We start from the raw sequence: 12,922 nt of genomic DNA, 5'->3' as shown, positions 1-12,922 counted from the left end.
AAAAAACACAAATATGAACTTTCTCAATCATCAATAACTGAAGTTGGCAAAATTGAGATATATTAAAAAAATGGGTTTCTTTCCACTACTGCCAGTATTTGGTTGTTCAAAGCATTGGCAGGAAAAAAAAAACCACAATGTTTTATTGTCTGCTAGTCCTAAATATTCCATAAGAAACAAAAACATAGGGGCCAAGAAAATAATGTTTCTAAATTGGTGTATCACAAGACGAAACCAAGTGAACGCTATTCGATAAGAGAACGTGAGTGGTGGTTGGCGCTTGGCACCTCGGGTGAGCCCAGTTTTCACCGGACACGATTTCCCCACCCGTGTAAGCTATCTTCAGGGTGCTGCTTCCCGAAGAAACGGGATCTGACCGGAACCAGCGCAGGCATAGGTGCTCTGTTATAAACACTACAGGGAAGGTTTCTCAACTTCTACAGTGGTTTTATTCCTTTCCAAAGAGCCTCCATTTGTTTTCCAAACATTCGGTGGGTGTAGTTTGTGTGTTTCTGTTATATTTGCTTTCAGTGTTCCATTCTCCTGGAGACGCTGAAGCCCACTGTTTTGCAGTGATGAACGTGAGAAGCAGGGAAACAAGGATAACGTACAAGCATGGTCCCCGTGGATCAAATGCCCTTCAGAAACAACCTATGAAGAGACAGACTGAGTGCTCTGTCCCATCTCAAACTCTTGTCTACTCACTGACCCTAAAGTCTGAGGTTTTCACAAAGGCTTAAACTTGAAGTCTGGTAGACCCTGGGATCTGCTGAACAGCACGGAAAAAGGTAGAGGGGAGAGGAAAATAGCCCCACCTCCTGGTTGTTTTGAAACCCCGGAGAGCGCAGAATAATCACTTGGAGCTGTTAAACAGCAACAGCTTTGTCTCTAAACCCAGATATTCTGATTCACTGCATCTGCAGTTGGACCCAGGAATCCTTTCTACAGTAAATTCTGAATCAGGTGGTTCACGGACGAGATTCTGTACTTATAAAATACAAGGTGTACAGTGGGCAGTGTGTTTGTAGAATATTTTGTTATCTGACCCAGTGTCTTGATATTTACTCAAAAAACTAACCAACCAACTAAACAAAAAGCCTTACAGGCAACAATTACACACAAACACATCAAAATAGAAAAAAATAACTATGGTTTGAGACAGAAGCAAAAAATGGTCATTGGAAAAAAGGGAGACATTTTGTGTTCAACATTTGCTAAAAAGTTGGAGGTAGAATCCAGAGGCTAATGTCAGATTGTTAAACAATTTAGAATATTTGTTATTCTAAATTAGACAAAAAGAAGTTGAAAATTATAATGAAATAATTTCATAATATGAAATTTAGATTCTTTTAAACAAGCAACAGGATGAAAGACAACTCCGAAGTGGCGACAACTCACCCCACTAAATGTCAGGTTTCAGAAAATAACATTAAGGGTGCTTCTGGCTGCAGGTTCAAACTCAAGTATATGTATAAGAGGGGTGTCTATTGACATTACAGTCAAGCTGTAACACGGTCTGCCTGTCCTTCTCGGAATGCCCACCTTTAAGAATTAAAGCCTTTGTTTTCAGTTCAAAGTCAACTTCGGGAAGTGGGGTTATTTATATTGAAAACAAAATTATTTTTGATACCTTTGCTCCTTTCTTAATAAAACTGATTGCCCCTTCATAACAATAATTGTGAAAAGAAACACAATATAATATGTAAAGAACACATTTGCTGTTTTTATTGGTGCCTTGCATGGCAGTAATACTGAAAAAAAGAGAATGCAAAAACAAAAAAACAAAAACAAAAACAGGTTGGTGGCAACCCACATCTTTTTTTTTTTAAGAGCGCATAAACTCCTGTTTTATTTTTATTGTGGCATGAATGATAACATAAAACCAAAAACATGAAAATATACAACTTATATTACACTATGTGTTATGAACAAAATATAAATCTATAACTCTATGTTATATTTACATAATTATTTATTTTATTAAATTTCAAGTGAGATGGTAGGTTGCACATACTTTGTTTTAAGCTCCAGGCATTTGATTGTCTCTTTTCTACTTTTTTACCATTTTCACTCATAAAATCCAAAATGTTAGAAGGACGAAGAGCTTTAGAGCCAGTGGAGCTATATAAATACTGTTTAGTGAACCAGTGACAGCAACACTGGGGAGGGCAGGAATCAATCAGTAGAAAACTCAACACAACATCATTTTCAACCTGGGAAACTGATCGTTACAGGGATTTTTAAACTTAAATACTGTGAAAGCCTGTCTAAACAAAAACCTATGCCCCATAAGACAAAGAGATATCTGAACCACTTTAAGTGGGCTTCATATTTTTCTTTGCAGACCCCATAATTTTTATTTTACTATTAACTTGATAAACAAATATCTTATAAACTTGCTTGTAAATATATAGTTTATTACAATTCAATAATTTACCTATTAGAATGATTGAAAATTATCTGTGATGTTTTCAATGTGATAGGAGAAGTTTCTTCTGGGAACAGTAACAACTTCTGGATTAAGAAAATATCTGAAATTGGGCCATGAAACACTTCAAGATAATTACCTGTAAATGAATTAAGGTAAAGGTCTACTCCAGAAACCAAAGCTATGAAATGATTTCATCAAAGAAAACTTGTATTTGTTCCTTGTAAGAGGTTTTGGTTTCAATAATAATTATGTTCTTGGGGGGGTGGGATTTTATATATGGTTAACTCTTAACTGCAGATGCCAAATAAATGCTTAAAATTTACTGAACTAGTTTAAGTGTACTCAAGAATACTTTTTGTATTTTAACCAATTATAGTAATTAGCTGGATTATGAGTAACTTCTAAATGAGCAACTTTTACTTCCTTTTCTCCAGTAATGTTCTCTTAGATTCATATTAAAACATGACTGTTTCTAGAGGAACTGAGTACAACAGCCATAAAAAGCAGAATTCTGGCACAATTATTCTTCAGTTCTGGTGTGTATGTGTGTGTTTGAGAGGGAGGGGGAAAAGGGAGAGGGGGAGCGGGGAGGGAGCCGGGGGGGTGGGGAGAGAGAGAGAGGTGAATGCAGAAGTAGGGAAAGGAAGGGAACAGGAGGGAGATTATGGTCATTTTAGTTTGATATTGCTTTCATTTCCTCTGCCTTATCTTTTTTGGTCACCGTGGGGCACAGAAAAAGAATACAAGGTTTTAGGATCCTTTACAAAAATTATAAACCAATCAAATGCCAAAAAGGCAATGTGTTAACACAGTATGTTGCTATTCATAGCACCTTTATCAAATACTTGAAAGCACTTTAAACAATAATGTAATTTTTTGTTTCTTTTGGGGAAAACTAAGGCAAAGAAATTGTAACACCAATGAGATATAAGAACAAGAGACTATAATGCTGGGTCATGAACGTGTTTTTTGTTTCAGTCCATGAACAGTTTAGTCTCCTATAATATAAATTTAACTAAATAAAATTAACTTATGAATTTCAGCAGTTAAAGGTCACTATTAACAGTTTTTCCCTTTTAAATAAAACCAACTAAAAAACAAACGAAAAGGACAGGGGTGTCTTGTCGATTCACTGGTGTGCATGTTAGAATTGGTTTCAGCCGTGAATGCCCTCAAGTGGCATCTACCTGGAGCTAAAACAAAGTATCCTTGTAGCCCAAAGTCATGAAATGAAAACCAAGTATTTTTATAACATGGAGTAAAGTAAGTATCCAGCAAACGTGAGAGGTGAACCCACATAAATCAGAGAGAATTTCTTAATGAAGACAGAGAACAAATTTTTTAAAATCTGTTTTCACATTGTACATAATAACGATATAAAAACAAGTGTCTAATTTTTTCTTATCCAGAGTGCTTAAAAACAAAGTAAAACAAACAAAAACAAAAAAAAATTGGCTCTAGATGACTGAGGCAATTAAATAACTAAAATGACTATGAGAGCATAAGTTAATTAAGATCGAATACGACCCTCCTATTAATTCACTCCTTTGAATTAAACACCAGAACTTGACATTATTGGGGCCAAATTTTTTTAAAGGAGAAAACTTATGGAAGGAGCAGTAAAATTATCTGGGTAGATATGTGTGTGTGTGTGTATGTGTGGAAATTCATTTTAAATATCTAACAGCTTATTGGCTGCACTTCCAAATCAGAGCAGGATAGAATAGAAAGGGAGAAATAAATTATACATAACTTACTAATCTGGGAACAGCTGACCATTATTATTATTATTACTATTATTATTATTATTTTATCATCATCATCATTATTACAACACTAGCAAAAAAGAGGCAGTTCAAATGAAAATACAGTCATCAAAAACAAACAGAAAAACAAACAAAACAAAGTCTCTGACATGCAGGATATGATCAGCTCCTCCAAGCAAAACCCCAGAGCAAATCTTTTGAGAGAGAGAAAAATAAAAAGGATTTTTTCCTTATTTATATGTAAAAATCAAATTTTAGAGTTGGGTTTCGAGGGGGCGAGATAAGAAAGCGATGACTGGAGTTGAAACCATAGCGCACCAAACCACCGGTGGGAGCATTTACTGTCTGATACTTCTGCACGAACAATGGCAACTGACTTTAAACGAGTTTGCATTTATTTATACAAGCCCTACCGCCTTAGCATTTGGCTGGCAACATTTAAACAAGCAGTCCCGTCGCCATCCGTCGTCGCTCTATAGAGCACGTACTCTGCTGGAACCTAAACTTGGACTCCAGTGGATTCGTCTGACAGCGAGGGAAGAGTGGCGGCAAAGATCGTGGGGTTCAGCTAGGCTCCATTGTGCTGGGCTGCGATGACTTTTAATCAAATCCTGCTTTTTGGCATGAGAGGCATGTGGCCTACAATTCTGAAATGCAAATGGCCTCCACCTCATGTAATGGAGAGATGAAAAATACCTTATGAAATCATCAGTTCCATTTCCTCATCAGGAGAGGAGGGAATGTTGAAGAAATAAGCTAATTCTCTACTTCTGCAAAATGGGCAAATATATTCAAGGAAAACAATTGTTTTGCTCGAAGTTATCGACAGGAAAAACAAACAGAAATCATTAAGTAGCAAACGTTAGTGAAACCAAGTGACCAGGGAGAGGGGGCATCTGGGAGCAGCTTGCTAGTAGCTTCCATATTATACATGCACACGTCTCTTGTACAGGGCCACCTGATTCATCCAATAATAATCGTATTAGAAATTTAAAAATATAATTTCTGAGCCCTATATTGGTTAAGTTGTCATTTGAAGTGCAAAGTCAAGGTCAAGGTTGCTTCTAGACCAGTCACTTAAGAGGATGTGGGATTTCATCCCCAGGTGTGGGTTTAACTCACAATGGTCCAACGTTATTCCTATTAGTACCGTAGTCACACACGTACATACGCACACACACAAATCCAAGATCAGAAAATATTTTTCTCTAAATTTCTTATGTCTCTCTCTCTCTCTTTTCACCTGAGAACAGCACCTACAGTTTCCATTAAAAAAAAAGTCAAATCTCACCAGCTGCTGGTATTTCAGGTTTTTCAAGGGATTGTCTAAGATATAACACTGTCCTAACTTAAGAAGGAACAGGAAAAAGAAAAGGAAAGAAATGCACTGGGTCAACACTTCAGTACAAATTTGGCACTTGCTCAAAGATGTAGTGTGGTGTGCAACAGATAAAGTCCTCTGAAGAAAATAATTGCTTATTTTGCGATGGATAGCAAGGAAGTTAAAAACAGGCTCTTTTTCCCTCTTCCCCCCGCCCCCATGCGCAGACTTCCATCTTTAAAGTACAGAGATGGAGAAGGTGGAGAGAAGTAAAGAGAAATTCGTCTTTCTTTTTTCTGTCAGGTGCATTACAAAAAGAAAAAGAAAAAGAAAAAAACAGGAAAGGAAAGAAAAAGAAAAGGAAAACCCCCAGAAAACTCCCAAAACAAAGCAAAACTTAATTCTTTTTAAAAATTGTAGCACAAAACAACAAAACACATTCACAAGCCACTTGTTGGCACTGTGTACCTGAGTGAGAATTTCTAGAACATTGTAGAACAAACAGCCATAAAGTTTATTTAAAAAAAAAAGTTGACGGGTAAGACTTCAGTGCTTGAATGTAGCAGCTGAATTACTGGCATTATTTTACCCATAGCTTATTTCAATCTCTTGTTGTTGATATTGTTGTTTGCTTGTTGTTGTTGTTGTTGTTGTTTCCTTTCCAAGCCTTTTGAGGCTGAGGTCTATTAGTCAGCTGATGTCCCAACTATTTAAGACTAACAGTTAAAGTAACAGTCAGTGTATGAGAAAGTTAATGTGCTTGGCCACTGGTAAGGATGAACCAGCTAGGGCTTCTTTAAGTCCTAAGGTTGCAACAATCTTTTGACCCTTATCAGTTGGCTTGTCCTGCGATATGGTTTTCACTGTCACTCCCATAATCTACATCTGGGTCATCCTCTTCCTCATCGTACTCATCATAAATTTCTCCGTTGATGTCCTCAGCCTGTATCTCTTCTTTGATATGTGGCTCCTCTCCTTTCACGCCGTAAGTGCTCTGGATGACGGGCATTCCCGGCTCTGGACTGCTGGACACGCTTGAGTGCTCGGAGGGCAGGTGCGGGGAGGGCATTCCGGCCATGGTGATGGCTCCCGGGTACACAACACCAGCAGTAGCGATGGGGATCTGTGCTTGTTGCCTGTCAGAGAGAAATTCCCCAAAAGAGACCGTGGTGAGTGAAGAGTTAGGGGCAGGCCTTGGTATATAATGAGCTGGCTGTTTGTCCAACTCTGAGGCAGTGAGTTTCACCCCATTGCCCAACATTTTAAAAATTGTATCCTACTTCGAATGCCTTACTTCCATGTAGTGCTTTATAGATGACAAGACATAGGTGTTACTGGATTCTTAAAATAATTCTGTTCTGTTACTATTCTATTTTATGAAAAAATTGAGGTGCAGAAAGAGTAAGCTAAAAACCTGAGTCCGTTACCCCATTAATTTTTTCCATCACTAATGCATGCAGAAACATTTTAAAATAGAATTATAATTCAATTTTAATGGGAAAACCCTAAAGTATTAGAGCTCTGGAAAAAAAACCTTACTGCCCAGAACTCACCAGAACTGGACAATATCACTGTCATCTTGGTCCCTGACATAGTTTTAGGAGGCGGTAGGAAACATGGCTAGTCTTATGGGTGGACATTCTCTGAAACTATATGGGCCAAAGGGCTTAGAAAGATCCTACACTTGTCCTGAAGACCTGCTGTCACACTCTTGAAATTTTTAATAACTTTTACACAGGGACCCCATATTTTCATTGTGCATTGGGATCCACAAATTATGTAGCTGGTCCTAGCAGGAAGGGATTAATAAGTGGTGTTCATTCATGCATTTTTCATTCATTCATATGTTCATATGCTCATTATTTCCCCAATAAGTATTGGGTTTCACTCTCAGCTTTGAAAAGAGTCAAGCACTGGCATCTAAATCACAGACCCCTGGACGGAGCAGGATGAGCCTTTCAAGGGAATGGAGGGGATGGGGCAGACCAGAAAAGGTTTTCTCTAAGGTATCCTCTGACCATTTCATAACTGCATTTATTCTTAAGCACTTGGGATCTTACTAACTTTTGTTATAAATATGAGCAACTGTATTTCTGTGTTTTCTTGAGAAAATTCTGCAGAAGTGATGTGGGTACAGGCAGCATGTTACGGGGTGGTCAACAGCATTGCTGTAGGAAGCAGGTAAAAACATCCTGAGATGCAGAACATTCCTCATGCAGAAGGGAACTTCCCCATTCACACCTGCTTGTGCCCTAAATAGAGTTCTCATTCGACAAAGGCAACACATGTGCCTGGATAGCCCAGAAACCCCTCTATACTCAGAAACTAGTGTTTCTTGCTTTTGAAATCATTTTTATATTGATTTCTCAACTCAGTTGTTAGTTGGGGTGGCATTTATCTCCATCAAGCCTTGGAAGTACTGAAAGCCAAAGAGGAAGAGAACCAGTAACACTTCAAAGTTTTTAATAGCAAACTTCAAAGTTTTTTACTTTCAGATATTGGATTTTCAAACCGGCCGTAAACAAAGTGCACATTAGAGCCATGGTTCTGGGAGCTCAAAGTGAAGAATGTACTCTTTCCCAGGGTCGTGTGGGGGAGAGTTTAGTCTCCGCAAACACACGGTGTTGAGGTTCTTTTTCAAAATCCTGCTTTGCCAACTAAACAGATACGTTTCACATATCATCAAGGGTAATGGGAGTGCTCCCTAGAAAGACAGGACTGAAAGGTCCATACCCAACGTTGAAGTACTGCCGCATCTCCTGCCGCCTGTTCCGCATGATCGCCTTGTATTCGCCGATGCGCAGCTTCTTGCCGTCCACGAGGCAGGTGCGCTTGGGCCTGGGCTTGTATTTGTAGTCGGGGTACTTCTCCAGGTGCTGCTTGCTGAGACGGGCCTGCTCCTCGTAATATGGCTGTTTCTCTAGGTTTGTCATAGCTTTCCAGCGAGACCCTGTGAGAAAAAGAAGGTTAGGATTCCAATTTGCGCAGCTGCTAAGGATCCTCAAAAGATACACCCGAGAACAAGCAAACCTAAAGGGAAAAGGCTGGCTCAAACCCAGAAATACATAGTCATGTTTCTGATTCATGAGCGTTGACTCTAGAGGTGAGATTCCACAAGGACGGAGGTGTTAGTGGTTCTGTTCTCAAAGAAACTGTGTACCCAAGGGTACAAAATCTGGCCAATATATTTTTTTTTTTCTGGCACAAATTAACAACTTAGCCAAAGTTGTCTGGTACATACTTAAAAGCTCACAGATAATTTAAAGGATATATCTTTCACTTTGATATTAGACCATGTTATAATTCAAGTGTGAACTGAAAAATTATGCAAAATCTCATTACATATTTTGAATCTGAGGTTAATTATATAGTTTCTAGTATTTTTATGTGGGGATACATTACTTACCACAAAGGTTTCTAAAGATTACGTGTAATTCTCATTCTCCCAACATGTTTAAGTATATTTACATGAATAATTATGATTTAAAAATTCATTTCATTCAAATTTTAATTATAAAATATTATATTAACAAATACGCACTGCTTAATGACTTTGTGCTAGGAACTGTGCTAAAATTTCACATGAAAAGTTTAATTTTTACCTTGTACCACAATCCTGTAAGATAGACAGTATTTATACCTATGTCTATAAGCTTGAAAAACTGATATTCAAACAGATGAAGTAACTTACCCAAGGTCACACAACTATGAAACTGCAGATTTGTGACTCTAAATTAGGTGATGGAATTGATAGCATGCTAATATATGTCTTTACGTACCCACACCCATGTACTATGCGTGATCTAGCAGGGGTCAGAACTGCAGTGACAGGCATGTAAGATTCTTCTCTTAAAGAAACAGTCAATAATATATAATGTCACTTCCTGTGATGCAGTATGCATTAATAATATTAACCCATTATTTTTAAGTTAATTAATTAAAACCCATTAATAATTTTCCCCTTCTTTTTACTTTTGGTTTTGGTTTGGATTCATCTAGGATTGCAAAAAGCAACCATTGAAGCTTAATTACAAATTGTTCATGCAAATTCTCAATATAGATATGATTCGAAGCTTAGAGTCTATCAGTATGCCTATGTGTGGTACTACAAGAAGTTGTAGTAGTAATGTTTATTTTTTATTGAGCGTGCAAAAAAATCTATTTGCAGATGGAGTGTATTTATCTGCAAGAATTCAGTTCAACCTTACTCAAATGCAAAAGATTCAAATAACTGAAATGAGGCAATCCCTACCAACTACATACTGGCACTGCAGTTTTTACCTGCCTTCCAGAGTCATCTAAGCAAGATCTTAAAAGCTTTCCAATGGGTTCATTACTCAGACATAACTCCATATCTCAAATGCAAAAAGCTCCTGATGAACGGTTCTTGCAGAGAATTCATCAATATGGGCTGTTATATTTACTGAAGGAATACAGTGGAAGGGACAATGTCTCTTTCCTTAGAACTGTTTCTTATTGGAACAGATGTTGCCTAGGTGGGTATATCCACACAGCTGTTACAAAGATTTATAAACAGATTTTTTTTATCTAGACAGCCAATATGATTTCATTCTATTTACAACAGAAACCTAGGTTACAGTTCAAATACAATTTCTTTTTCTATTCCTTTATCAAGGTTGTACTTAATTAGCAGTATCCAACATTGTCATTTGTAGGTAGTCTCATATTCCTTATTGCCCAACATTATTTTCTGGAAGTACTTTAAAACCATTATATTATTTTCACAGATACATACACAGATAAAGCTATAACACTATTGAACTGAATCAATTCTTTTTGTGGAGTTTTTTACATGCATGTATAGTACACCAGAATTTTAGACCTTGAGTCATGGAGTGAAAAAGTGAGCTGACCAAAAATAATTTACTGAATAATTATAGGAATACACTGAAAAGTGGATCAAGAATTCTTGACTTAAAATTCACTAATTACTTTTATCAGCACATAGAACAAAAAAAAACCTAGCATTCTAATTTCAAACAGGAGTGGCCACTGATACTTCCCTAGGTTTAAATACTCTATTAGCTCAAAAAGAATGTTTCTCTATGGAATGAAAATGTTTATGCCTCCTAGTACCCTTGCCTTGGTATGTGAAAACTCTTTTTAGTTTTCCCACTGTGTGGATGATGCTGTTTTAATTACTGGATATGCAGTGGTGAATCATTACGGTTCCTCTTGAAGTAATGAAGAAATATATTAAACAGATAATTATAAATTTATTATTTTAATTATAATTGAGGAAAGTACAAGAAGCTATAAGAACATATGGTAAGGAGGTGGAACCAGTCTTCTGCAGGTGAGGAAGGCTCTGCTGCAGAAATGACTCCTATTGGTATCAAAGAGAGAAGAACATCCTATGGAGGAAGAATGGAATGGTCAAGGCCTTGCAGTAGGAAGGGGGATTGGAGAAACTCCAAGAAAGTTGGGTATGGCTAAAATACAGAGAAAAAATGGATATATATATATATATATATATATATATGCATATATATGTAAACTTATTTCCATCTATAATAAAAAATGAATAAATTTCTAAATCTTACATGACTTGGAATAACAAAATATTTAGACATTCAGTAATATAACTTCTCTGGAATTATCACTGAATCCTGAGCTACATTTTAAAATATGGCCAAATCATAGTTACTAGTCCTTTTAAGATTAAGATTTAAGATACCTTAATAATTTTCTGAGTATGGGTCTTTTACCTCCTTGGTTAAACTTATTCATATGTATATATACACTCATATATATATATATATATATATATGCAGTTGTAAATGGGATTGTCTTTGTAGTTTCACTTCTGATAGTTCATTATTAGTGTATTTAAAAAATAGCTTAAGCACTGACTGGGGTGCAATGGCTCACTCTTCCCTTTTATGACAGGGCAGGAAAGCATTTTGGTTTAGTGGCAAATGCAGTTTTACTCTTTAATAATAATTTCTGAATAGAGTTAACCAAATGACAAGGTAGGTTTTGGTTTCAATGGCTTTGCAGGTCCAACCACTGCGATGTAAACCCCTGAAAGCCACTAGATGAGAATGACAGGAAAGCATTTCATATATTTCCAAAAGTATGAAAACATCAGCTTAATTTGGTGTGGCTGGTTGCTTCTCCTGGACCACAGACATGGACTAAGTTCCTTGTTTGGGCAGAAGACTGGCCTTTGACAATTGAAAATAGAGAAGGACACTTGGGTATTCCTTCTGATGACAAGAGGAAGATTCAGTGAAAAATACTGGATGTTCACAAGATAGGAAGAAGGGGTCTTGAAAGTGCTTTTTCCCTCTCTAAATCTGGCAATGCAATAAAAATGAAGAGCCTGAGCTGAGCAACACTGTCATCTCCATGGGGTCTGTAATGAATTTGCACACTTCACTCCAACTACTGTATGTCTAATCAGAAAAAGATGTCCCCCATTCCCTGATCTAGTGCCAAGCAGTAAAAGGTGATTCCTTATGTTAACAATTTCAGCAGAATGGCTTATTAAAACCAGATTTTAGGGTATTATAAAATGCTTAGAAGCCCTTTAAAATGTCAACTAGGATCCCCAGAGACTATGTAAAATGTCAACCCAGCTCAAGCGCCTGTTTTAAGCAGAATGAATTAGCGGCATGCTGTCGGAGGCTGTTATCCAAAACAATCAGTAAAAAGGACAACATCAAGCTTTCTTTGTACTTTTTTATGAAATGGCCATTCAGAATAATCTCATGGATATTTAAAGATCACTTATTTATTTGAAGCTATGACTAAATATTGAGGTTCCCAACACCTCGGTGTTTTCTTTTTCCTGCTATATCTTTATTAATGCAACTTCATTGGAAAGTCTGAAATTAGACAGCCCTCTCCTTCATAAGTCTATTATTATAATGTCATATGGTCACTGTAATATTCCTAACTTTTAACCAGAAATGACTTCTTTTAGCTAGTCATCTCTTTCAATAAAGGCTTTTGCTAAATTTTCCTATTTCACATCATCAAAATTGCTATTTCTCTCATACTCAGGATGAAGTTTTCACCAGTGATTATTGCCTTTTTAGTACTCTGACAGATGAGTTTAGTGACATAAAGACAATTTAAACAATCTTAGTATTTAGTTGGTTTTACTTTTACAGTTGGAATTTCTATTGGATTGGCCAAAAAGTTCATTAGGTTTTTTCATAAGATGGCTCTAGTAGCGCTTAGTTGTCTTTAACTTCATTCAAAACAATTTTGTTAGATTGTATTGTGACAGCTGTAATAGCAGTGTGCATTTAAAAAAAAACATCAAAATTGGTGAATTTTTGTGTAGCCATTTTAATATAGAAGGTGGAAGAAAATAAGCAACATGTTTGGCATATTATGCTTTATTATTCCAAGAAAGGTAAAAATGCAACTGAA

At 36.7% G+C, this 12,922-nt stretch overlaps 1 protein-coding gene across 9 annotated transcripts in view; it reads right to left on the bottom strand.

Moving 5' to 3' along the window:
* Positions 1 to 1,696: 1,696 nt before the first annotated feature.
* SOX5 (SRY-box transcription factor 5) overlaps positions 1,697 to 12,922 on the bottom strand; it is a 931,891-nt gene continuing 920,665 nt past the window's right edge. For all 9 annotated transcript variants that reach the window (XM_036017301.1, XM_036017302.1, XM_028531943.2 and 6 more), the window contains 2 exons: positions 8,252 to 8,468; positions 1,697 to 6,654 (listed from right to left, as the gene is read on the bottom strand). In XM_036017301.1, coding sequence (XP_035873194.1) covers positions 6,351 to 6,654; positions 8,252 to 8,468 — 521 coding nt within the window. In that variant the 3' untranslated portion in view covers positions 1,697 to 6,350. The remainder of the gene's footprint in view (positions 6,655 to 8,251; positions 8,469 to 12,922) is intronic.

This window comes from Phyllostomus discolor, chromosome 2 (genome assembly GCF_004126475.2).
Source record: "Phyllostomus discolor isolate MPI-MPIP mPhyDis1 chromosome 2, mPhyDis1.pri.v3, whole genome shotgun sequence".
Taxonomy (NCBI): Eukaryota; Metazoa; Chordata; class Mammalia; order Chiroptera; family Phyllostomidae; genus Phyllostomus; species Phyllostomus discolor.
This window is presented reverse-complemented; position numbering and strand designations above follow the sequence as displayed.